The following is a 24,119-nucleotide window of genomic DNA, read 5'->3' as shown; positions in this document are numbered from 1 at the left end:
GTAAAACCTTGTGAATGGAGACGGGGAGCATGAATGAGACGCCGTGGCAGTTCACAAAACAGATGCTTCATTGAAGAAAAGGCGATGGAGAAAACAGCCGTGCTGTTTTGACCAATTCACATTTAAGGACATTAAAGCCTTATTAGCAGTTCTTGTTGTTTTCCTCCTCACAAGTTAATTGGTCCCAGATGAGCACGTCTGTGACTCTATCACTGTAAGTCTTTACAGTCTTGACGTTGGTCCCGGTCTCACTGGAGGAGGAAGAAAATCCATACATCGACAAACACGGCGTGAATAAACAACAGAAAAACCCAAACAGCATTTTCCCCAATATATAACTTTATTTAAAATATTGTTACAATTTATTACTCTACACATTTTCAAATCTTTTTGTCCTTTTTTTCTTCTTCTTATATTGGTTAGTAAACCTTTTGTGTGTTTTTAAAGATATAAAACTCTCCGTTTAGTAGCCTATAAGCATCAGGTGTTACGTGACGTCTTAGTAAATGCAACACTGCTTCTCTTTTCAACAGCTTGTTGAATCGTGTGTGTGTGTTAACACAGAAATCAAATGATTGACGGTGGCTCTAGCATTGTACACTATAATTCCCCCATTATTTATAATTTCTGTTTAAATAAATAAAAATTTAGAGTTGGAGAAACAGGAGTGCATTTCAAGATATTATCTTTTTCTTTCTTTTTTTCTTTTTTTTAAACAGCTATTTACAGGTTAAAAGACAAGACAAACGAGCCGTAGCTTTTTTTAATTAATGTCACTGCCTACTTGACGTGGGAAAACCCTGTGTTTTAAAGCAATGGACAAAAAAAACAAAAAAATAATTACATAAAAAGGTTAACACTTTTCAAACAGCACTTTTCAACCCTTCACGTTAGTCATAGGAAGGACACATCAGTTGAAATGAAAACGCAGTCGATGGCGTCCCAAACGTCAGATCGACACCGACGCCAACGTGGGATCAGACTGAACCAACAGCGTGAAAACAAAGGTGAACACACGGCCTCATAAACACTTCAGACGCAAAACAGAAGAGCCCTGTGAAATGCTGCAGAATTTTAACTATCAGAACACAAAAACACGTCATTCATTGAACGTTGTTGACTTGACACACAAGACTCAGGAAACTGATGTGTTTCTATAGCAACAGCAGATGATGGGAATTTTCTTTAAGCGAACACAAACTTTTTGAATTTCATGTGCGATTCACACACATACACACACGGATAAATTCTTTTTTTCAACTATCATACATTCTTCTCATCTGTAAGGTTCTCTGTGAAATTCAAACCTCTTCTCATAAATAAATCGCTCTCACATGCCCGGCCTGTTCTGCGTGTCACACGCAAACACAGCACAGCGCACACCGACGCACTAAACCTATCAAAACACAGGCTAACCCATACAAAGACGTGCTTCTCGACATTCCCGTCTCCTCTCTGCTTTCACCTAATCATAGTTACTATGGCGTTTATCTCACGAATGGCAGGAACGGACGACGGCACTTCCAGGGACTGACAATACGCGTAAGATGGCACCTGCAGCAGACGAGACAAACCGAAAAACACAAATATATCTTTAGGAAGAAAAGGAAAAACAAAACAAAAACACATCAGCCTTCTAAAAGCTTATTCACAGCAGCACGAGCCACGGGGACACACAACAAATATCAAAAGGTAAAAAACACTGTTTTGAATACATTATTGTGAGGAGTGAGTCTGTCGGTTGATAGGATTGAAAGGAAAAATAAGCGTGTTGAGCCAATGTGGTGCTGCCACGGCAACCACATCTCCCAGTGATGATGGGAGACCAACCTGAAGAGAGTAGGAGCAGAGGACAGGACAGGCCAACACACACACACACAATCACACAACCTCTAGCTCACTCTGCCTCTACAGCTTATAGGGGAAAAAAACAACATGGTTGAACAGCTTTAATTCTTGCCATCCATCTTTAAATTGGTTATTACTTTGGCTGTCAAAATGACCGTCCAGCTATTTGCACATCGCAGTTGCTTATCTAAGGCCATCTATCTGTAGTGTGTGAGTGAAACATACATCATGACTCTGTACACTGCTGTACACTGTTGTACAACTGATGCCTGTCAGGAAACGGGGAATCAAAAAATAGCTTGCAATGCTCTGCTAAATAATTTTGTCAAACTGAAACAGAGTGGAAGGAAGATGAGGATATGTGTGTGTGTGTGTGTGTGTGTGTGTATGTGTGGGGCTGTGTACGTCAGGCAGACAATAGAAAACGCCTCCTATTTGTCTCCATCTGTCTGGCATCTCCACTGTCATAAAGACACAAATCCCCATCTTCATTTACTAACCCACACAATGACAACTCATCAATCACGTCCAATCAGAGCTTAAAAAGCTTATCACTGATAGACACAGAGGACACACACACACACACACGTCTGCGCCGAGACAACCACGATCTAATTATGACTAAACCTGGGTGTGAAATACGTATATTTTACAGAACGGACAGCTAAACTGCACTGCATAAAAAATTTAAAACATTCAAACACGTCAAAACTGCTCAACAATTTGGAGTGGATTTAAAAAAATCCCTCCGTTTCAGGTTTTTTGGTTCGCAGTCAGAAGGTGAGTGAAAGACAAGACTGAGTCAGTAATGCATAGGTCAAGGTAAACAACAATCCCTTGATGGATAAACAGAATTCTCTGATTCATGTGTAATCATTTATACTCAAAGGAGCAGCACAAAAGAAAAGCACAACTGCACCTTATCTTTGTGAGGAAATGGAATAAAATGCCTCTAAAAAAACAAACAACTAAATTCTAATTCATATTATTTTCATGTCATGTACATATACACACAGCTAATACTGAATGACTTTCTAAGACGCAGACAGCTGTCTGCACTGCTCTTTCCACTGACGACTGTGAACGCAGTCGCACAACTTCATGCATCACACACTCAAACACACACATGCACACACACCATCTGTCCTCCTGATATGGTTAATGGACAAACTGCAGAGGAGGAATACTTTCAGGTGAGTTACAGAGCCCATGGGTGCACTCTTCAGGAAGATTTCAATTTCTTCAAAACCCAAGACGACATCTGTCTAACACTCTGCTGCCCCCTGCTGTCTGTTCACAAAACAGCAGGTCAACACACACTCAGAGCCACTCCTGTCCTGTCCTTGTATTCAAAGCCTCTGGGTCAGATTCCTTGCGTACAAGTGTCATTTTTTTTTTTTTTTTAATTGTCAAAGGCTTTGAACCATCAACTCTTTGTTGACATCAGGCATCTCTCTCCAGTAGTATAGCTTTGACCACAAGACATGGTAAATGGACATTAGTAGGAGCAGCTAGAACATAAGCCATTAGTGTTTCACTGTGTTAGATCGACAAACCAATTATTATCGGCCATAAAAGTATCTATTTTATCAGAAGAGTGTTAAACGCACATATAATTAGACGTCCCCTCACGTCGGTTAGTTATATTTGTGTCCCCTACGTTTGCTGACAAAGACAAAAAAACGTTTGACCTCACAGATAGAAAACATTATTTTTGTGTTAGAATCCAGCATCAGTGTAAAGCATTATTTTGCCTTCTTCTTCTTCTTCTTCATCGCTAACCGACAGGAGTTTGTTTTTCTGTCCCGTCTTGTTCTCAATCTCCATCGTCGGAGCTCGGTTCTGCAGACGACGGCTCCGGTTCTGGCCTCGGCTTGGGTGGATCGTGTTGAGTCGGGATCCCACCCCAGACGTCAGCTCCCTCGTCAAGTTCCTTAGAGCAAATGTTGCTGCCTTGCTGTGGTCACGCTGACCGGTCACACGCTGCAGATATGCGTTACATCTCAACCAGTGGCGGAAAATTGGCTCGTGTCCAGCCACATCACAGGGTAATTGTATGGAGGAGAACAGACACACTATGGAGATCAAGTGAATGAAATGAAAGCTGGCTTTTGTTTATCTTCCTTCATTGCTCTTCTTGTTGTGTGTTTGTATCCCTGGGTTTGGTTAAGTGTCACTTTTCCAATTTCCCAAATTTGGTCATTTCCAGTTTTCGGGGCATGGACTGTGTCAGTTCTGTCGCTCGGTTCTTTTGTTTGTTGATGGGCGCTCTCTGGGGTGGCTGTAATGATGCAAGTGGACCAGTTGTACTTTCGAGTGGTGACCCATGGTTTTAGGACGTTGCAATCTCCCCCCCTAGGTGGCGCCATCCTTTCTGCTGTGTCTCCAAAGGAGGCAGAAACTCTGGAACAGAGAGTGATTTCAGGCAAACAAGGCTCAATGATGTGCCCTTCTCAAACATCAATCCTCTCAGCTGTCCCTCTGTAGTTTGCCATCACCCTTATCTGGTATCTGAATATTTCTGACTTTCTTCCTGTTCGTGATCTCGATATGCTACCCTACCCTAATACGTTGTAGCTGTTTATCCACAAACCTGTTTTGTTCTCCTTGTTCCGTCTCTCATGGGGCAAATAGTTTAAACTCTTTCCTCAGTGACACTGACCGTGAGTCATATTATGTCTCGACGTGCATTTCATATGAATATTTTTTTTCAGCCCATGACGATGGGTCTTCTCTCAGCAACTCAATACCACTGCGGGAGACTTTACTCTATCAAGTTAAGTACCCTGTGAAGCTGCAGTTAAATATCTATAAAATCTCTCCGCTCTTTGTTCAGTTCCTATTACAGTTCCAGTTGCGATTCAATAGTGGTGACAGAAATGCACGTCGCTGCTCGGCTTGCTATAATTTAGTGTCAATGAATGGAAGTTACCAACTACTAAAGCATTCATATATAGTGTGGCCTTTAACAAAGGAATCAAGGGAGTTAGGACCCCGTCTCGGAAATCCTCTGCTTGCCCTTTCATTTTTTGCCAGTCAGGAAATGTGTACATAATTAATAAAGCTTTATAAACGCTGTCATTTGAAATGCTCTTTAATATCACATCTGAACACATATTTCTTCATGGTTTTTCCTACATAAGAAATCTCCCTTAAGGTTTGGTGCTTATAGTTTGTATTGGAGTTAAAAAAAGAAAAAACTTGTTGCTTACCATTGTTACTGCAGTTTTTGTTGTCTTTGTCAGACGCCTCTTCCTCAACCTAATCACAAAAAAACGGTCATTGGCTTACAGTGTCTAAAGAAAAATGTCACCAGAGGCTTTCAAACTTGGCATGGAGTCATGGGCTTCCCAGAATGACAGGAAAGGGAGAGGAGTGGTCCTTACCTGTTTCCTCCACTTCAGCTCACAAAAGACCCTCTCAAAACACTCGTGCATGTAGTTAAACTGGGAGGGAGAAAAAAAAGCAGAATTGTTCTTCAGCCATACAATACACTAGTCAGCCTGCGACATATCCATTTATAAGCTCTTAAAGATTATAGGATCAGATAAACTAAAGTGTGCCAAGTATTCCTTATACCCACTACTTCTCCGTCCCCATTGTTAGTTATATTTTTGTCTCGTTTCGGCCATGTGGATTTAAATAAATATGAAATGACAATGCATGTACACTCACATATGGAGTGAAGATTTTGACCCAGCGAGGTTTCTTCTCTCCTCTAGCGTACTCAAAGCAGAAAGCCATGCCCTCCTCGTCAGTGTCCCAGCGCTGCATCTCTCCCCACTCAAAAGCGATCACCTGATTCTGAGGCAGAGACAGAGTTGACAGTGGGGTGACCTCCACGCATACACGATACACTGGAAATGTTTAAGTTTGAGTCACAGTTCAGATTTTTAGGATTCTTTAGTTGCTCATGAAACAGTAACGACACTGAGGCTCCAGTTCTGCCTCTGTTTGGTCTTTGTGAACAGGAACAATGTTTCTTTACTTGTTTGCTGTGTCTTTCATCTGAAAACAGGTGCTGTCAAGCAATACTATCAGACCTGGCTGAGGGAGCATTTATGTGTAAACGCAAGCAGTGCAGGGGCACGTGGGAGCAAGAAACATTTATCCCATCCAACTATTAGACAACCAGAGCAGTAGAATTCACTTCTGAAACTTTCCCTTTTGTCATTAAACTGTTGCTAGGGAATGTCAGTGGGTAACGCAAGATCTAAACACTGCTATAACCCTAACCACAAAATAAAGTTGTGTGGAGCAGACCTAATGAGCTTTGCGACAACTCATTTGACAGTGGTGTGAATCTTCCAAGTTGCCTCAAACTAACGCGGACAAACCTCCAGCGTGCCGTCCTCCGTGCAAGCATGCAGCTTGAAGTGATTGATGCTGATAGCTGTGATGACGTGTCCCTTCCTTCTGGAGTCACATGAGCAGTGAGGAAACGCCACCTCATTGTAGCCTTCACATGTCCGCAAGAGGCTCAGGTACTAAAAGACAAGCATTACAGAGCACAAATTTGAACATTTGAACTGCGAGCAGCAGAAGATTAAGGTCCAATGACTATAAACTCAGGTACATGCCTCACCAAGGTTGTCACCTACCCCACTAACTACACTGTTGCACTACTTATAGCAGATTTATCGAGGCCCCTAAAGACAAGGCAAATACTAGAGGAAAAAACACAAACATTAAGGGTAATGTGCTTCAAATCCTAATTGGCAGTTGCTGTCATAAAATGTAGTGGTTATCTGTGATGTAAATTTACGAAAAGTAAATTTAATTTAATATAGGTCACACCGCCTTTGAACATTTTAATGTGTATACATCATATATGTGCATGATAAAACAACCAAGTCCACATGGGAAGCAATAGTGTAGCAAAAACATTGTACATGTATTTCCTTAAGATTAGTGGCAGCAACTATTACATTCCAACACTGAGATAAAAAAAGGAACTGTAAACAGATTTCAAAATGAAAATTTCACACCAATGAAGAAACTGTGCAGTCCCACCTGGTGTGTGGGAAATATAGTATGTAACTCAAAAATGAAAATTTCAGATTTTGAACATGTGGTGACTAAGTGGCTCCTTGTTCAAACATTACAATAACTAAGGGTCATGCAGGCAAACAGACTGTGTGTGTGTGTGTGTACAACTGCTGTCAGCGCTGAACCCTTCACCCCTATGTGCTTTTGCTTAGATAATCACAAAAGGATAACATTGCATTGTATCATAGAACACAAAAAAGGAAACAATATTGTTTTGTATTGTGTCTGAATTAAAAAAGTTAAAATTGATACCAGATGCACAGCATTGCGTGGTAATCTTTCTTTTTATCCCAAAGGATTCACTGTGTTGCATCTTTTTCATACAAATGTAGACTTTGTTGATAATCAACTCACTGAAACACATGTACAGGAGTTTAGTTCAAGTTCTACAAAGACCAATATGAACCCACAGCTTTACTCTTGTCTATAACATCCAGACAAGTATTCTGAAATGTGAAAGGATATCCGACCTTTCCGTCTATGTTTATTTGGTAATGTTTTGGTGATGGCACTGGTCAGGGAGTAAAAAAGAGTAGTCATCCCAATTCCCCTCCCAAACAAAGGCTGGTTTGTGGGACTGACCGTGGCCATCTTGCGTTGCTCTGCCAGTTTCTGCAGCTGGTAGGATTTGTCCTCTGTTTTTATGAATCCCTTCTTCACATCATCCAGTGCCTAGACAAACAGGGGGTGGGGTAGAAGGGCAGGTGAGTGCGGCATCAAGAGACACAACACTATTCATCACATGGGAACAAACAACACAAACGATTCTGCATTTAAACTTCTACCAAGAAGATATTTGTAGAGCTGAGTTCAACTATTTATAGCTGTATTTCCAGTAGCTATAACTGATATACTCATTACGAAACGTTTCAAATGACAATATGAAAACAATGTGACCAGTGTTTACCAGTAATTGCCAAGACCAGACTTTGTGACAGTTTCATAATGAACCAACAATAATCCCATTAAGTGTGTCTCACGACATGTTTTACACCCAACTATTTAGTCGTCTGGTCCACAAACCTAGCAGCTGAAGAGCCAGATATTTCTGTGTGACCATAACCACAGTTTTTATTGCAGATTTTAGTATTCTGGACAAGTTTGTTCTCATGTTTGTCAGGAACATTAGTGCAGACAGGTGTTGACGATACTAACAAAAATTGCTTTAATGCATCACTGCTGAACCTTACATGCCTAAAAGGCTTAAGGTAGTGACCTTCATTGGTCGGCTTGCAGCCTGGAGGCTGCTGTCCATGTTACGGCTATTTTTAGTGCATTTGCATAAGAAGATTCTTTTCCTCTTTTTTACTCCACTTATACTATATTTCAAAAGAAAGAATTTCCACTGGCTTGTAGAATATCATGTTTCCTTGGTTTCCTGACTTAGTACACTAGTGATGGCCTTTCAAACACAAGGCTATTTGCCTCACATTCACCAGGTAATTTGCTTCATGTTTTGTTTAGGATAAGACTTATATAAGCGGATACGAGGGTTTCAGTTGACTCAGTAGTATCAGTTGCAGGTACACACAGACAGCTGTGTCTATAACCACCATAAAAACAGATGGATTGCATAGTTACCAGCAGGTAAGAATTAATGTACCTCTGAGTCAGGATTGTTTTTGTAATGACAAAATATGTTGGAAAATTAGACTTACTAAAGAATATTTTTGAAATGATTGAATGTGTGGCTTAATAACATTTGGAGACAATGCTAATAATGATGCCCACAGAAACAGTTGCTCTTATTCTTAAATAATGACATTGTGCTGTACAGTAATACAACATGTATCCATTCGTGTGCAATTCTTTTCAAGGCCACTGTAACTAGACAGAGATCTGCAAGACTGTGCGACTGACCAGCATGAGCCGTTAGATGTACACACAATATACAGTTGATTTCCTTGATTATTGATCCATGCTACAATGTGCAACACTACATTTGAACTCAGTACTACACAAACTTTTTGGAGAGAAAACCCACAGAAGATCAGATTCCCTTGAGTGCATGTAAGACAGGATTCGATTATTGTTATTACCTGGTGAAAGCAGTAATGCAGCGCCAGCGGATTGTCTCTGAGTAACTCCTCCTCCTGGAAGCTAAACAACCATTTGCGCAGCGCCAAGCAAGTCCCCGGCACTGCTGACGTGTAGTTCTGCACATAAAGCTTGTGGGGAAACTCATTAGGCGCCAGCTTTCGTACTGAAACAAAAGGAGGATAACAATGTGTTCAAAGAGTGGAGACGTGGCATTTTATCATTAACAGAGTTTTCATAATAACCTGTACAAAAAATACCCTTGCTGTCCAAAACTGACAGACAAACCACCAGGCACATTTGGTTAAACAAATGTGAGGCCATAGGTCTTTATTTAGATCATCTCCTCTTTATTTACTGGTCAGAGAAGATTCTTGGTTCGAGTTCCCTCTCGAGCTTTCATAAACATGAAATATACACAATTCTTACCAAAGGAATGGTTGATGACTTCAAAAAGTGCAAAGTAGCTCGCCATAATACTGTCCATCCCAACCTTCATCACTAATGCCTAAAGGAAGAACAATACAAAGCATGTATGAAATATTTTACAACAACGAGGTACACTTATTGCACAGCAAGATGTGAGAACATTAATTCATTTAAATGTCACACTTATAGCTAATTGAACGTAAAGCCCAGTTCACATGTCCAAACAAAAGGGCAATAACCTGTAAGATAGACTGCAGCTGTGTGACAGCACCATTCCAGCAGACGTCACATGGTCTTACCTGATACACCTGGTCTGTGGTGCTATTCTTGCGGACTCTGACAGAGATGGTGGTCTTATCGGGCAGGGCTATTCGCAGCTCTACGTCTGTCACTCCATTGTAATTCTGCACAAACCAAAAATATTACAAGAAAAACTCTACAGCTACACAAACTGCCAACGAGCAACAGTTAAATAAAGAAACCTGCCAAACTGAAATAGAAGAGAGGAGTAAATATGAGAAGAGTAAAAGAGTAAAAAAAGGAACTTACTTCATCTGATTCAGAGAGAAACTCCTGCATGATGTCACTCTCCCCAATCACCCGCACAGAGCAAACTAGAGCCAGACAATACATGTCAAGGATGGAGGAAAAGAGAGATGGGGTGGGGTGGTTAAAATAAATTAAATGAACAAAGGATGGCTAAGTGTCACTTTGCCTGTGTTTTGTGTTGAGATTTGTTGTATTTTCTATGCAAAGTGGAAAAGGTGACAAGAGAACAATTCTCTGTTTTTTTTTTTTTCTATTCTAACAAAATGCATACATACACTTCAATATTCTGTCTTTAATATGGTATGACTACTGTAGACTTTGGTGGCTTTACACTCAATTTTGTACTTGAACCTCAGCCTTTGACAATGAAGTTGTAATTCTTCTTTACTGACATATGGATTGGTGACAGAAAGGCATTTTGCATTGGTCCAAGCTGAAGATCAACACAGGCAGTTTTTTTACACGAGTGACATTCAGCCTACCTCTCTCAAGATATTCCTCCAGGCCTCTACGACGAGCGTCCAGTTGCTGTTCAGAGAGAGAGAAGGGCCATTTCCCAGGAAGCTTTGGAAAATTGAAGTTGGAATACTCCCTCTTTAGGTTCTGGTGCAGGATGGCAAACTCTCTGTAGCGCTTAGAGCAAAGCTGTCTACCCGACATGTACACATTGTACACCTACAATTAGAAAGGCAATTAGAAAGTACGGAAAGGGTGAAATGCTGCCATCATATAACAGTTACAATTACATGAGAAAAACATGTTTTATTACAACATAAACAACAAATGTTCTACATATATGGGAGAAACTTCCAGGTTAGCCAGAGGTGTCTAGTTCAAGAATGAAAAAAAAGAAGAAGAAAAGTATCAAATGAGCACTCACCACAAATCTCTCCGTGTGCTGTTCTACATGTTTGTATGTGGGAATTGAAATGGGCACAGCCTGCTTGTCACTGTAGTCATAGTTGGGTTGGACATCCTCTCCTCCTTCCAATCCATCAGCCTCCTGAGCTGGGACTGAAAGCACAGCCAGAACCAGCTCCTTCTCTCCAGCACGGATCAGGTCTACAACCTGCTTATGGGTGGCGCCTTCCACACTCACCCCATTTCTAAAAGAAAGTGAGAGCAACAGAAATATGCAGTAAGTGACTATGGTGAGATCTCACTGTTTTCACATGATCAGTTTAAGTATCAACATGGAGATTCCTGAAATACCAAGAAAAACAGATCAACCATTCAGCACTGACTGAACACATTAGCGCTTGACAGGACCTAAATCATACTAGCATGGTATGTAATCTATGAAGCATACATACTTATGAATACCCCCCCCCCTCGTTTAAATACAGAGTGCATTCACTTTAATGCGAGATAACCTGAGTTCAAACTGTGTCACCTATTGTTGACCTGTTGTGGCTGAATGAATGCAAGTGACAGCAGATTGAGCTGCTTGAGAAATTGCATTTAGGTCACAACGGTAATGTCAAAGTCAATAACAAATTCACTAGATATTGGCAATGATGGAATCTTGTGCATCCCCAGGCACTTTAGTCACTTACATACTATACATGACAATACTGTATTAATGTCACAAATGACATCAACTTGTTATTCGTCTCATCATCATGATGTAACGTTCTATAATTTATCTTATATTGATAGACACAATGTCAGGAGTGCTACATATTGGTCAGCCCTAATGTCTTCCTTTCCTTTGGTTCCGAGCGAGACACCTCCCTTCTTGGCTTCGCTGTGGCCAGATGGCACCAACATCAGGTGTCTCAGTTAATCTTCAAATGAGAAACTGCGGGACGGACACAAATGCAACCAGGGAGCAAGCAAGAGCACATGCATAGATCTAGTGTTCACTATATGCCACCCTTTCATTACTGTTGATGAATTTGTCTGTGTAGTGTCAATGATAATCAAAAAGGTAGAGTGTCCAGTGAAAAAACGAAACAAACAGGAGATGAGAGCAGAGCATTGTGAGAAAGTAGATCGATGTGACAGCATTGACTTCTAAAGAAGCATAATCAAAGGTTGGCGATAACCACAAAGATGAAGATAAAGGGAGTGATTTTGCCCTCAACACCACTATGACCCAATCATTATACTAAATAGAAACATGGCTATACCTAACAGAAAGGTGTCTCGGTTACTGATAAGAAGCAACAAAGAGGGGTTGGTGAATTAGGCCAAAAAAGTGTTGTGAGGACCAAACAGTCAATGAGTTAGAGATGAGGTGGTCTGCTCCAGATTTTTTTTTCTTAGCCAGATCACTTTTCATGATCTATTACACAGCAGAGCACAACAAGACCAATATGTTCAATGTGATTTTTTTTTGACTAAGAATGTGTGTATTTCTTCTATCCAAATTATACTCAGGGAGAGTCGACTCAGTCAAGGAATACTATAAACTAAGGTCATCAAGTCAACCGTTGCTCTTGTTCATAAAATTAAAATGCTGACATCACCTGCTTCACCAGATGATTGGTTTGCATTTTTGTGAAACTGTCAAGCTGGTTAATAAGTTGCATGACAAGAAAATGGCCTGTCATATGACCAGAGAGCACTTGAGAGTTAAAACTGAGAATAGGCAAGATGAGCAAGTTAAAGTTGAGTTATTGTTCCTTGTTTTACGTTTCACTTCTCCATTGTTTTTTTTTATCTTGCATCTGGTCAAAGTTTTCACTGATCAAATCAGCACGTACTTCAGCCAGAAACTCAAACTGATCTCAGAAACACTGAGACTTCCCAGCACTATTGGCAATAAAGGCTACATCAGTGATAGTTTGCATTAGTCCTGTAGTATTAGACATTTACTTGTATAATATGAATTTATGGAAGCTCAGCTGGGACATTTCTCTTAACTCTGACTATTTCACATCTTTCCATGGATAGAAAACAACCTTGAGCTGAACTCAAAACTCTGAGAGGCTGACAGATGTGACCAGAAGTGTTTGACGAGTCAAAATGAATTACATTACATGGAGTACCAGTCAAGGACAGGTAGCGGTAATAATAAACAATGGTCAGCACTCAGAACTGTCCCATGTAAACAGTGAGGCTATTCAGACTAGCCTGTCAAGCACTCGCGCCATATGATGCTACATGTGACGGACAACACTGTGTCCAGGCAGGGTCAAAATACACAACTGAGTACATACCAATACAAAGTCAACAATACTGTCATTTAACTTCGCCCTCACAACTATGCTGAAGCAGTGCGTTGCGCAAAAGGGTGACTGAACAAGGCGTTAGCAACCTGTGTGATAGCTAGCTACAGCTAATCAACATGCACAGCCCGTAGTCTTACTTATGTAAGCTAGTTAGCCTTCTAAGTAAACCACTAGCATTAGCCTTGTAAAGTTAAACCCCCAAACAGGTCAGGTAAACATTCTAAGCACGGCACGTATCACTAGTTAGCCATGTGAACGGCTAAGGTTTGTTGTGACACGAAACATTGCGTTATATCCTGAGCTAGAAAGCTACCGTTAATAGATGCCTCAATCTGGATCCACAAGAGCTATAGCTAGCCTACGTGCTACCCCCTCGGCTTTATTGAACGAATAGAAATAAACTTACACTTCGAGAATTCGGTCACCCTTTGCGATTCCAGCTCGGTCCGCGGCGCCTCCGGGCAACACAGCGCTGACATGCTGAAGAGGAGCGTACAGTTCCCCGTTTATGCTCCGTAGCTGTCCACCTTCACTCACTTGACCGCGAACATTGAACCCGTATCCAGACTCCGACTTAACGATCCTCACCATCCGTGGACCCGACGTGACTATAGCTACGTTTTGGCCCGCGATGCTTGTCGACGAACCGACGGCCGGACCATTACGGGATGTCGAAGGGACAGCCGGCCGAGTTTCATCGTCTCCTACATCCGCCATCTTATCCACAGACCCTGACCCCCCTCCTGCAGTCGGTGTCTCCTGGCGAATTCAAAACAACACTCACAGGCTCTGTCCCTCGACAACGTTAGCTCCACAGACCGACTCTGTTGTTGATAACCCGCCCACAAAAAGCGTCACGAGACGGCGGCCACACAACGTGACTTCCCGGAGGCGTCACCCAGAGCCGTCACATTAAATGGCTCTGGCGTCACCAATAAATGTTTGTTTATTTGTTTTTGTCTTTACACTACCTAACCTATTTACAACTTTATACATCATTAATTTTATCTACCTATGTCAGTGAATGCTGTAGGAGAAAAAAACTCTCAAATTAACACCATTATCACCTACTTTACAGTGGTGAGGCATGAGGCAGATTTATTCCCAATAAGATAATTCGCTCTCTCATCATCATCCTCTTCATCACATATACGGTACTTCAAACACTGGTATAGTGAAATTAGATTAAGATGGGTGATAAGGTGAACCTAATTATTATTATGGTTTTATTTATTTATTTTTTGTTATTTGTTTCATTTTCTACACACTTCTACATACTGTAGAACAGTATTTCTGATGTTCAGAAAAGTACCACCAGAGGAAGCTTGCGTACCACTGGTGGTACATGTACCACAGTTTGAGAACCAAGGATCTATTCTTTTTTTCTCTTAATTAAATAACTGCTTACCTCATATTGAAGCGAGCCATCCAATCATTACAATTGTACATTTGCCCGATATTCCATTTACATTTGCGGCCTCATTAGAAAGTAAATCAAATTGGTTTAAAAGGTTTTTAGCCTCCCTTTGTCTCTGTCGCCCTCTGACAGACTGATTTACCCTGTGACATATGATTGTGATTGTATTATGTCGCGAAACCCTTTCAAGCAGAAATGAACAATCATGCAAAAGAGGTGCTGATTAACACTATAACTGAGAGAGTATAGGGCTGTACTTGTTTGGAATGACAGCTTGCATGTGATCTGTCCTTTGAGACTTAGGAACACTCCTTTTTGCCTAAATGCATTATAGTCAGGTGATATGAAAGGTAACGCTATTCAGTTGTCAACACACCACAGACACAAAAGCATGTAGAAGAAGCAGCAGTGTATAAGAAATGTCATATTCAAGCTACTTGGAAGATTTATTTGTTATCCTTTATTTTAAAAGTGGTAGATTGCCAAATGTGCTCTATTACATGCTTACCCTTATGAGCTAAACAATCCCTCCTGCAAAAGCCTGCATTAATGTCCCTTATGGGAAGAATTATGTGGATGTTTTGGGAAATATAGTAATATCATAATTTCATAATCATGCGTGTGCAATTGTACAATAACAACAACGTTTCAAACAAGAAAGACAGCGTTTATTTGATTTTGCAAAGTACTACATGTATTTTAGTGCATTAAAGTAGTAGATATGTATGCCTTCATCAGAACAGCTGAAAAGAGAGAAACTGTTGTGTTGTTCCTCTGGGTGCTGACCACTGGATGGCGCTTGGATCACTTCTTCTTCAAAAAGTAGTCATGGCACATTTGAGTGAGGCAGCACACCAATTTGACAAATTCGCCGAAGTCCACAGTGTTGTCATTGTTTATGTCCAGCTCACTGAAGAGGCGGTCTATTGCTGCCTTGTCACTGGCTTTCTGCAGACATAAGAACATTTTTGTTTTGCAAACACACGGCCCGACTGACATGAACAATATTGCAGCGTCACCATTAAACTGTCACTTGATCCGTGCACAAACCACACTGTAACATGAATGCATTTATCACTTGAAACATGTAAACCAGTGTATTGATGTCTTATTTTGAGTGTGCAGAGCTGAAAGGCCAGAAAACACTCACCCCCAGCAAGCCTCCAAATTCATTCTCAAGCAGCTCTTTCAGCTCTGTCTTATTCAGACTTTTATTGTCCCCATCCTTTATTGAATATTTGTCAAAGGTCTTGATGAGAAGACCCATGGCCTGCTGGATGTCAGACATGTTGATAGCTGGTGTAGACAGAAAAAGAAGAAGAGTTAAAATGAGGAGTCATTTCTCCTAACATCCCTGTCTCGTGTGCGCTGTCATCAGAATGTTGATTATGGATAATTCAAGTTTAACTCAAGCTAAAACTCTATATTTTCTTATCAGACACTCAGATGAATTAAGCGAGGAAGTTGCTACAGGATGATGTCCTGTTTGAAGCTGCTGTTGCTTCCATCCAGAGGCAAAATATATGTTATGCATGCAACTTAAAGGGTGATTAGTAAAATGACATGTAATTAGTGAATAATGTTTTTTTTTTTTTTTTTTTTTTTTTCTAATCTGTTCATAAAATACTGGAATAGTTTTTTTCTCTCTTGTTTAAGTGGCTATATTAGCAAATGAATATTATGTATTTATAAAAACAGAGTTTAAAGTATAGGTAGAGGAATACATATTAATGAAGCACCAAGGAGGAGCTGACATCATCGCCTTTGTCCCTGTCCATGTTTTTCCTCTGAGTTTTCCATGAGGCTGGATAAAAATAAACACTGGCTTTCCACCGGGGCACAACCATTAACATTTCCCCATGTCACTGGTCTCTAACACTGCAGCGCCTTTACAGAGTGACATAGAATATTGCTATGGCAACATGTGACTCTCATCCAGGTAACTAAGCTGAACCAGGTAAAGAAGCAGGTCGAGGCTTGATTTAAGTCCCAGCAGTGATGTCAGATATCTGTTTTGTTAATGCCATATGTCTGAAAAGTGTTTTTTTCCACATGAACCCAAGAGACCTGTGGTTGCCTTTTGACTCACACACGGTGCTGCTCTCTCCCTGCGGTGTGGTAAGCTGAGGATCTTGTGGCATCAGAGGGTTTTGAAGGGGAAATCGTAAAAGGATAAGAGCACAAAAGGAAAAGCCCTTTCACTGATACTGATACTGTTATGTAGTTGCAAAGTAAGAAAAAAAGGTCAGTGCCCACTTTCAAATATGCACTGGACCAGTTAAAGTCCTGTTATGGTTAGTCAATTCGCTGCCAAGGTTGCATAATGTGCCGTGTCTGTTTCCACTTTGCACAGTTTGAGATGAAAATATCAGCCTAAAAATATTTACAGAGCCGGTAGTTAATGAACATATGTAACACGTTTTTTGAATTCCACACAGTTAACCAACAGAACAACAAACAAAATTGTTTGGATTTTTTTTTTACTCACCACAGACGATTAGCGAGTGAAAGTCAGTCTTGGAGGAGATGGAGTGACGAGGAAATGGATGCAGAGGATGCTTTATATGTCACCACTCCCACTCTTCCTCCGCCTTAAGTCTTTGATATCATTCCACGCCTGCCCAGATTTTAGATCTTCCGTTAGCTGCTTGTTTTTTCCCTCGACAAAACAGACTGTTTGCAGTAATTAAAATAGTCAAAAGTTATTTTATTTCAGGAAAGGGGCGTTATACTTTTAAAGACTCAATGGCACAATGGTACCTTTCTCAGTTAGCGGTAACAAATTAGTTTAAAAGAATAAAATGTGTTTAAGTCGACATTTTAAACCAGAAATCTCTCAGAATTATCTTTTATCTCAAAGTTATGAGATAAAAGCTGAAGCTTCCACTTTTTATTTTTCTCACTTTTAACGTTAACCCTTTTCAAATGTTCCATTTGATTTTATTTTTGGTTTCTTTGGTTGAAAACGGATTTAGATTGTTTTTCCTGACTTTTCCAACAACAAATAGGTTTGTAATGCAGTGCACTTCCAGACCGACCAAAGAAACATGCTCTAACAGTATGTGTGCTTTTTTTCTTAGTCCATGCTTGTATCTCTGAGAATATTTCAAGTCATGTTTGTTTTTGTGTGTTGTTTTTGTCACTTGTTGGTGAAGCTCATGATCCTAAAAAGAAAATGTCAGGCAAGGAGACACAGCAAGGGTCTCATTGTTATGGTCATGAATGAGTCTTCTCCTCATTGCAATTTTGTGGTCGAGGCTGTGACTCACAGTCATGTCCCTGAAGCTCATGAGTCACACTGCAGACCCAAAAAAAACATAGACAAAAACTCCCAAAAAAAGGGCATGGTGGCAAACTCTTCGTGTATGCTCATTTCTACGTGTGTGTGTGTGTGTGTGGTCTTTTGAGTGACTTTGAGTTAGTTATTAAACGTCTCCTCTTCATGCCCAGGGGTACAATTACTTTGGTCTCTAATTAACAACTTTAATTAGAGTAAAATTACATACAGGTGGATGAGAAGTTAAGTCACTCTCACCACCACTGTCTTCTGCAGAGGATTTTGTGTGTGTGTGTTTTTTTGTTCTATCATTGAACTTGGTGGAACACTTGAGTCAAACCACTTACTTCTCCATCTTAGTGACTCAAGTTAGGGAGGCAGCATCCATGGAAACCATATTCCATTACATTTCTAACTGTGATTCATACGCAGCTATTTGTAGAACAGCTGGATCCGACTGATTACCTGATCAAACTTTTCTTGCAGGCAAATTATGATTGCAGTTACACTCACATGCCATCTAGTGGTGCAGCAGGCTCACACTGAATTATTGTAATATTCTCAATGCTTTCTTTTTGGTGCTATTAATTCTTGGTTTTAATATTGTGTTTCATGTTTGAAACATACATTTAACTCAACTTGAGCAAAACCAGTTGCATACAGGTTACCCCTGAAGACCATGACCTTGATGACGTTCCCATAAGAGACAAAAGTGATTGAAAATGAAGGCAGTAAATAATTAAAAGGGATAAAGTGTTCCCTAAACTAAATAGAACAACATCATTTTGCAGATCTTTGCAGCTGTAATTCATTTCCATTAGCAACAGCTACTTCCTGAACACAATAAACATCTTGTTATTATATAACAGTTATAATATAACTGTTATATTATTATTAAAGTTGACCAGTGAGCGGTGCTGTTCTGTCAGACGTAGGTGTGGCATGTTTAATCATATATCAAATCACACCAATGCGCGTCTCCACAAATAATATATAGAAAAACAAGTATAACCATTTAACCAGCTGATAAGGTTGCATCAAAGGTCATGATCTCAGTGTTGGGAAGTATCCTCGTCTCGCTCATGGAGTAAGATTTCATTGACAGCACCAATCAATGTTTTTGCTACTTCATGCTCCACGTGAGCGATCTTATCGAATAATGACTGCATTGTTTGTAGGCTGCGTGATAAAAATAGAGCATGTATATACTGTTTATGTAGCTACTGTATGTGCACCGTGTCTTTGGCTGCTGTGGTGTCTTTGTACAGCTACAAATAAGGAATATTCTGAGAAAACAAGTCTGTAAAAGTAAGAATTCCAGACTCTGAGGACAAGAACCACGCACCACGCCCACGTCATATCCAAAGCAGTTTGGGTCACATGGGCGTAGTGCTTGTGTAAACTGAAGGACTGACTGTAGACCCACACGCAAACACACACACACACGCAAACACACACACACACACACAGACAGATTTGCACTATTCTTTTTAGGACACTACATTGACTTCCATTCATTTGGACAGACTAAACAATGCAGGTGCCCCTAAACTTAACCATAACTTATTAATGCCTAACCCTAACGTTTTGACCTAACCACCATTCAAAGCTTAGCCCTAAACTTAAACAGGTCATTAGCACCAAGTTTTACATTTATTTTATTTTTTTTATCTCAATGAGGACTGTCAATGAAGGTCCTAAAAAGGTTAGTATTTCTGTCAGAAAAGGTCCTAAAGGGGTAGGTTTTGTATTATTTGTCACTCATAGACATAATGCATCCCTTAGCCCCTTACCATGACCTTAACCATCACAACTAAATGCCGAACCCTAACCGCGACCCCAACCCTAATCCGAACCCTAACCCTAAAAACCATGTCTTAGTCCTCAAAAAGCCCATTAAAGTTGTGTGGACCAGCCAAAATGTCCTCACAAGGTGAATATGTCCTCACAAAGATAGGTTTGCTTGACAATTGGGCCACACAGACTACTAAAGACGCACACAAACACACACACAGAAGTGTATCCTAGCAACTTGACTGTTTTCCCTGTGGATCATTATTGGTAGGCCACAGAGTTAGGCCCTGCCCATGGAGGTGTGTGCAATGCTCAAGAGATTCAAGATTTTATTTTTTTATTGCCCTGGGTTTTGACTTCTCGGCAAACCTTCCCCAGGCAGAACAAATCCTGCCAACTTTACTGGGATTAAAAGACAATCATTCGTGGCCTAAACTTGAACCCAAACATCCCCATCCGTTACATTCAAGATTAAAATATTGATCGCCAGTTTCATCACATGGGCCTGAGAAGAAATGCTGCCTGAGAGACTTGATTTCAGAGCAAATGAGGTTGAAATGAAAGAGTCCTTTTTTATGCTGAGAGAGAAGCAGGAGGCGGGGTTTTCCTGTTCCTCTCACCACTCTGGTATTTTCCAACTTTCATCAGCCACGAAACACAATGAAAAGAATTTGCTAGAAAAACAGATCTCTGCTGCGCACCATGACTCAGAGCCTCCACATTTCCTCAGCCTCAAAAGCTTAAACAACTACAACTAACAAGCATGCAGCAAACGTTTTAATAATCCCCGTCGCCTCATGTATTCTTTTCATGTATGTGCCATAATATGGGGAATTGCGACATTGGCTTCACAGAGAGGTGTGTTCACAAATGGAGCATTCTGCAGATTCCTCAGAGCAGTGATAAGAAGAACCTTATCAAATATAAAGAGAGAGGCTTCTCTAACCTTCCATGCTGGGTGAAACATTTAGTATTTCTGTTTTTGTTTTGTTTTTAAAAGAGAAAGTAGAGAATGATCTCTGGAATGAGCTGAACGAGGGAGTGAAATGACGTGATTCAGTGGCTGAGGACCAGCTATGATGTGGAGAACTGAGATGGGGGTTGAAAATGTATGATACACACACACACACACACACACACACACACACAGATTACACACAACAGGTTTGAAATTCTTCAGTGTTTTTAATGGACATTAGTTATTTTTACAAAAAAAAAAAAGAAATGCTTGTTGGCTTTTCTTGCCGTCATTCTTCACTTTCTGTACGACTGCTGCCTCAGATGCATCTGATAGCACTGCTCACAGGCAACTGACAGTCCAACAACCAGGGAAACAAACTCTTCAAAGTCCACCTGGCCGTCGCCATTGGTGTCCAGGTCCTTCATGATCTTGTCGATAGCAGCAGGATCCTTCTGAGACTGCATCAACAACAAGACAGTAATGTTGGTTTTAGTGCACGTGTGTTTACAAGAATAACAACTCTGCCCACTTGTCAATCGTGCATTTTGCATGAACAGCGCTCGCTTCTCACCCCTAGGAAGTTGGAAAGCTCATTCGCCATCAAATCCTTGAGCTCCTTCTTTGAGAGCGTGGCTGTATTCCCCTGTTTAGAGGTGTAACGGTGGAACACCTTGATAAGGGACTCCATGGCAATTTCCAGTTCTGAAGGCATGATTGCGGGAGTTGGAGTTGACGCTGAAAAAAAACACAAATCAGACAGTGGAGAGATTGTTGAACGATACACCATTTCTGCTGCAATCATAGATATAGAAATCATTATCTAAAGCGTTTTATTTCAGCAGTCTTGTCTTCTCAGAGGCAACATGAGGACATGTTTGTGTGTATATCTGATTATTTGTTGATGCCATCAAAAAGACAGAGTGTATCATTGCTTGGTACCAGTTAGTAGCATGATAACACACTGAGAAGAGAAGTGTACTCTGATCTTTGCTCCAGAGCCCTACCCACTGGTGAGTAATCCTTGGTAGACGTGAGATAAGGCCTGTTATTAAGTCACTGCAGTATTGACAAGCAATCACAAGAGAGTTTCAACCAAATGGAACAGAAAGTTCATAAAGTTCACTAATTTGTTTATGAAAGAATGGAAACTTCATTATGGGGTTAAAAAAAAAATCTACCAACATCAGAAGTTAAGCATTTTTTACTCCTTAAAAGGAGAGAGGGGGAGTTTGCATAGTCCAATCATCTCTCAACACATAACACTCATTACAGAGTTTCAATGGAGTTTTACTCATGTAAAAGTGGGGAATGGAAGATTTATATCTAGATTAAAGCACTAAAAGTCCAGAAAAGATTGTTGAATAGAGTTAGTCCTGAGGGTCAAACAGTAAAAGTGTGAATCTTTAGCCATTAAAGAAAAAAGGGGAAAAAATCATAACTTAACAGCAAGCAGTGGAAAAAGTAAGCAGACAGGAGATGTTCCATTTAAAACTATGAAACAAAAAGTAAACACTCTAGCACATTCCTTCCCCAATTGACTGATTGACATCATGCGGTTTATGAAAACTTTTGACAAAGAGCCAGCAGAGCGTTATTCTTAGCCTTACCGTGCCGAGAGCAGGAGAGACGGGGACAGAGAGCAGGAGTTGTGGAAGAGAGCAGCAGAGACTTTATAGAGAGGCAACGCCCTGGATCCTCTGTGAGCGGTGAGTCAGGCTCAGGCAATGGATGTGGATCACAGTATTAAGGGGGCGGGAAAGGCAAACACAGAATTGTTATGCATACATCGGCTTTAAAGAAGTTATACGACTTTCATCGCATTCTTCAATGGTGAGAGTACAACTACACGAAGGTCATATAGGACTTTAATATCTGCAGTTAGAAATGAAGGAGTTTTGCTGACAGGCCAATCTTTGTATATATACATATATATATATATATATATATATATATATAAAACAGTTGGAAATGCTCTATGAGTTCAAACAGAAAAAGCAGCATCTTGTGTGTTTTTATGTGGCAATTTCTCTCTCAAACTCTTCTTCTCCTTTGGCTTTGAACCTTATGTTGCTACTGAAGACAAAAACTACATGGTATATATTTTCTCAATAATAGGCCAGTCCTATAGCAACAGTATACAGACAGGCGTGCTTAGACTTGCCCTTTGGCAAAATACCCCCCCTTTCTTTGCTCCTACTACGCCTGCGGTAGTTTAATCATTCCCCCAGGCTAAGAGAAACTAAAGAGATAATGTGCTCTTCTACAATAATGACCTCAGCCTGTGTGTGACATTACGTTTATAGAGCATCAGACACAGACAAAACATTTTAATATGTTAGTGTATACTTCACTTTGGGAATGCATTTATTTTATTTTATTTATTTGGGTTGTAGACAATAGTAGACATTTAGTTCACTGGACAATAATTGATAATTGCATGCTAATAGTACTGATTTGATGAAACACGTGTGTGTTTAAGAAATTAGCTTCTTCAGTATTCAATAGAGAGAATATGACACAATCAAATTAACCAAGAAAGAAAGAATAATGGACCCATTAAACAACTTGCATTGTTCCCACTGTGTGTTTAACAGAAGGATTTAATCAAGTGCTTGTTTTCACACTAAACTGGAACTAATGACCTTTTTAAATAAATGTCTATGAGACAAATTGACAGCTTCTAACACTGCTTTAGTAATGTTATAATAGCACATCGATCATTTGCCAGTTATGGCCTGTTATGATGCAGTTTAGACGAAACAAACAAAGAAAATTACAACACACTCTCCTCCATTGACATAGTGGATACTCTCTGGTGCAGTGGTCACCAATAAGCTCACCCTCGGGCAAACACTAAAGGTGTCCACAGCATGCAGCTGTATATACATTGAGCCACAGTCAGATGAGATGATTTTCTTAAAATAAAAAGCTGCTCTGAGGACATAGACCGTGGCTTGTTGACATATGAATATTCTGCTCAAACAGTGAACATATCAGTAGTTTGGTCTCAGTTGCACCAGAATAAAGGCTTGTTCTTTGCAGACCATAAAACGACTGCCTGCTTGTAGGGTGTGGTCTGTCTGTGGAGGTTCGCACCACAGTGAGTATAAAAGAATGAGGATGAAGATGAACTTTGAACTGTGATAAAGAACTTTGTCCTGTAAAGAGCAGCATTACACCTCACATTGTACAGCCGGCTGGAAAGTATTATTATTATTTTATCATTATTAGAATAAGAAGAAGAATATGAATTTTTCCCAAGAGAACAACAGGACACTGTGAAACAAATGAACCATTCTCTTGAGACAAAAATGTCCACTTCCAAAAACTGTTATGAAAACATTACAGATTAAGATTTTGACAGCTTTGTTCTGCATAATCTCTTAAACAACCGCAGCCCTGTTAACAAACATTCTATCATCAGATCACGTTTTCATTATGTGTTTTCATATCACTGATTAAGTAAGCGCTTAACTTAATTAAAATACTCCAAAGGTGTATGCTCTTCAATGCATAAAAAATGTTGAATTGTAAAAATAAGCATATATATATATATGTGTGTATGTATATATATATATATAT

The 24,119-nt window shown here is 40.2% G+C and overlaps 3 protein-coding genes across 4 annotated transcripts; all 3 read right to left on the bottom strand.

The window, feature by feature from the left end:
• Positions 1–374: 374 nt before the first annotated feature.
• snx27a (sorting nexin 27a) lies at positions 375–13,855 on the bottom strand. 2 transcript variants are annotated; one of them, XM_083899347.1, is made up of 13 exons: positions 13,495–13,855; positions 10,793–11,018; positions 10,395–10,587; positions 9,913–9,977; positions 9,663–9,767; positions 9,364–9,442; positions 8,937–9,100; positions 7,480–7,569; positions 6,186–6,335; positions 5,524–5,652; positions 5,235–5,294; positions 5,061–5,109; positions 375–4,251 (listed from the first exon to the last, which is right to left on the bottom strand). In XM_083899347.1, the coding sequence occupies exons 1-13, from the start codon at positions 13,803–13,805 to the stop codon at positions 4,181–4,183; spliced, it is 1,692 nt and encodes a 563-aa protein (XP_083755473.1). In that variant the 5' UTR covers positions 13,806–13,855; the 3' UTR covers positions 375–4,180. The 2 variants fall into 2 exon arrangements, with proteins under 2 accessions (XP_083755473.1, XP_083755474.1); XM_083899348.1 differs by lacking the exons at positions 375–4,251; positions 5,061–5,109; positions 5,235–5,294; positions 5,524–5,652 and adding an exon at positions 5,765–5,856.
• Positions 13,856–15,157: 1,302 nt separating this feature from the next.
• LOC310935405 (ictacalcin-like) lies at positions 15,158–17,023 on the bottom strand. The gene is made up of 3 exons (XM_083899295.1): positions 16,994–17,023; positions 15,656–15,801; positions 15,158–15,453 (listed from the first exon to the last, which is right to left on the bottom strand). Exons 2-3 carry the CDS (start codon positions 15,791–15,793, stop codon positions 15,310–15,312), a joined length of 282 nt encoding a protein of 93 aa, XP_083755421.1. The 5' UTR covers positions 15,794–15,801; positions 16,994–17,023; the 3' UTR covers positions 15,158–15,309.
• A 3,724-nt stretch (positions 17,024–20,747) lies between these two features.
• s100a10a (S100 calcium binding protein A10a) lies at positions 20,748–22,194 on the bottom strand. The gene is made up of 3 exons (XM_083900044.1): positions 22,145–22,194; positions 21,109–21,272; positions 20,748–20,995 (listed from the first exon to the last, which is right to left on the bottom strand). The coding sequence occupies exons 2-3, from the start codon at positions 21,247–21,249 to the stop codon at positions 20,831–20,833; spliced, it is 306 nt and encodes a 101-aa protein (XP_083756170.1). The 5' UTR covers positions 21,250–21,272; positions 22,145–22,194; the 3' UTR covers positions 20,748–20,830.
• Positions 22,195–24,119: the final 1,925 nt, after the last annotated feature.

Source organism: Microchirus variegatus, assembly GCF_963457635.1.
Source record: "Microchirus variegatus genome assembly, chromosome: 13".
Taxonomy (NCBI): domain Eukaryota; kingdom Metazoa; phylum Chordata; class Actinopteri; order Pleuronectiformes; family Soleidae; genus Microchirus; species Microchirus variegatus.
Note: the sequence above shows the minus strand (reverse complement) of the source record. Positions and strands in the feature narration are given on the sequence as shown.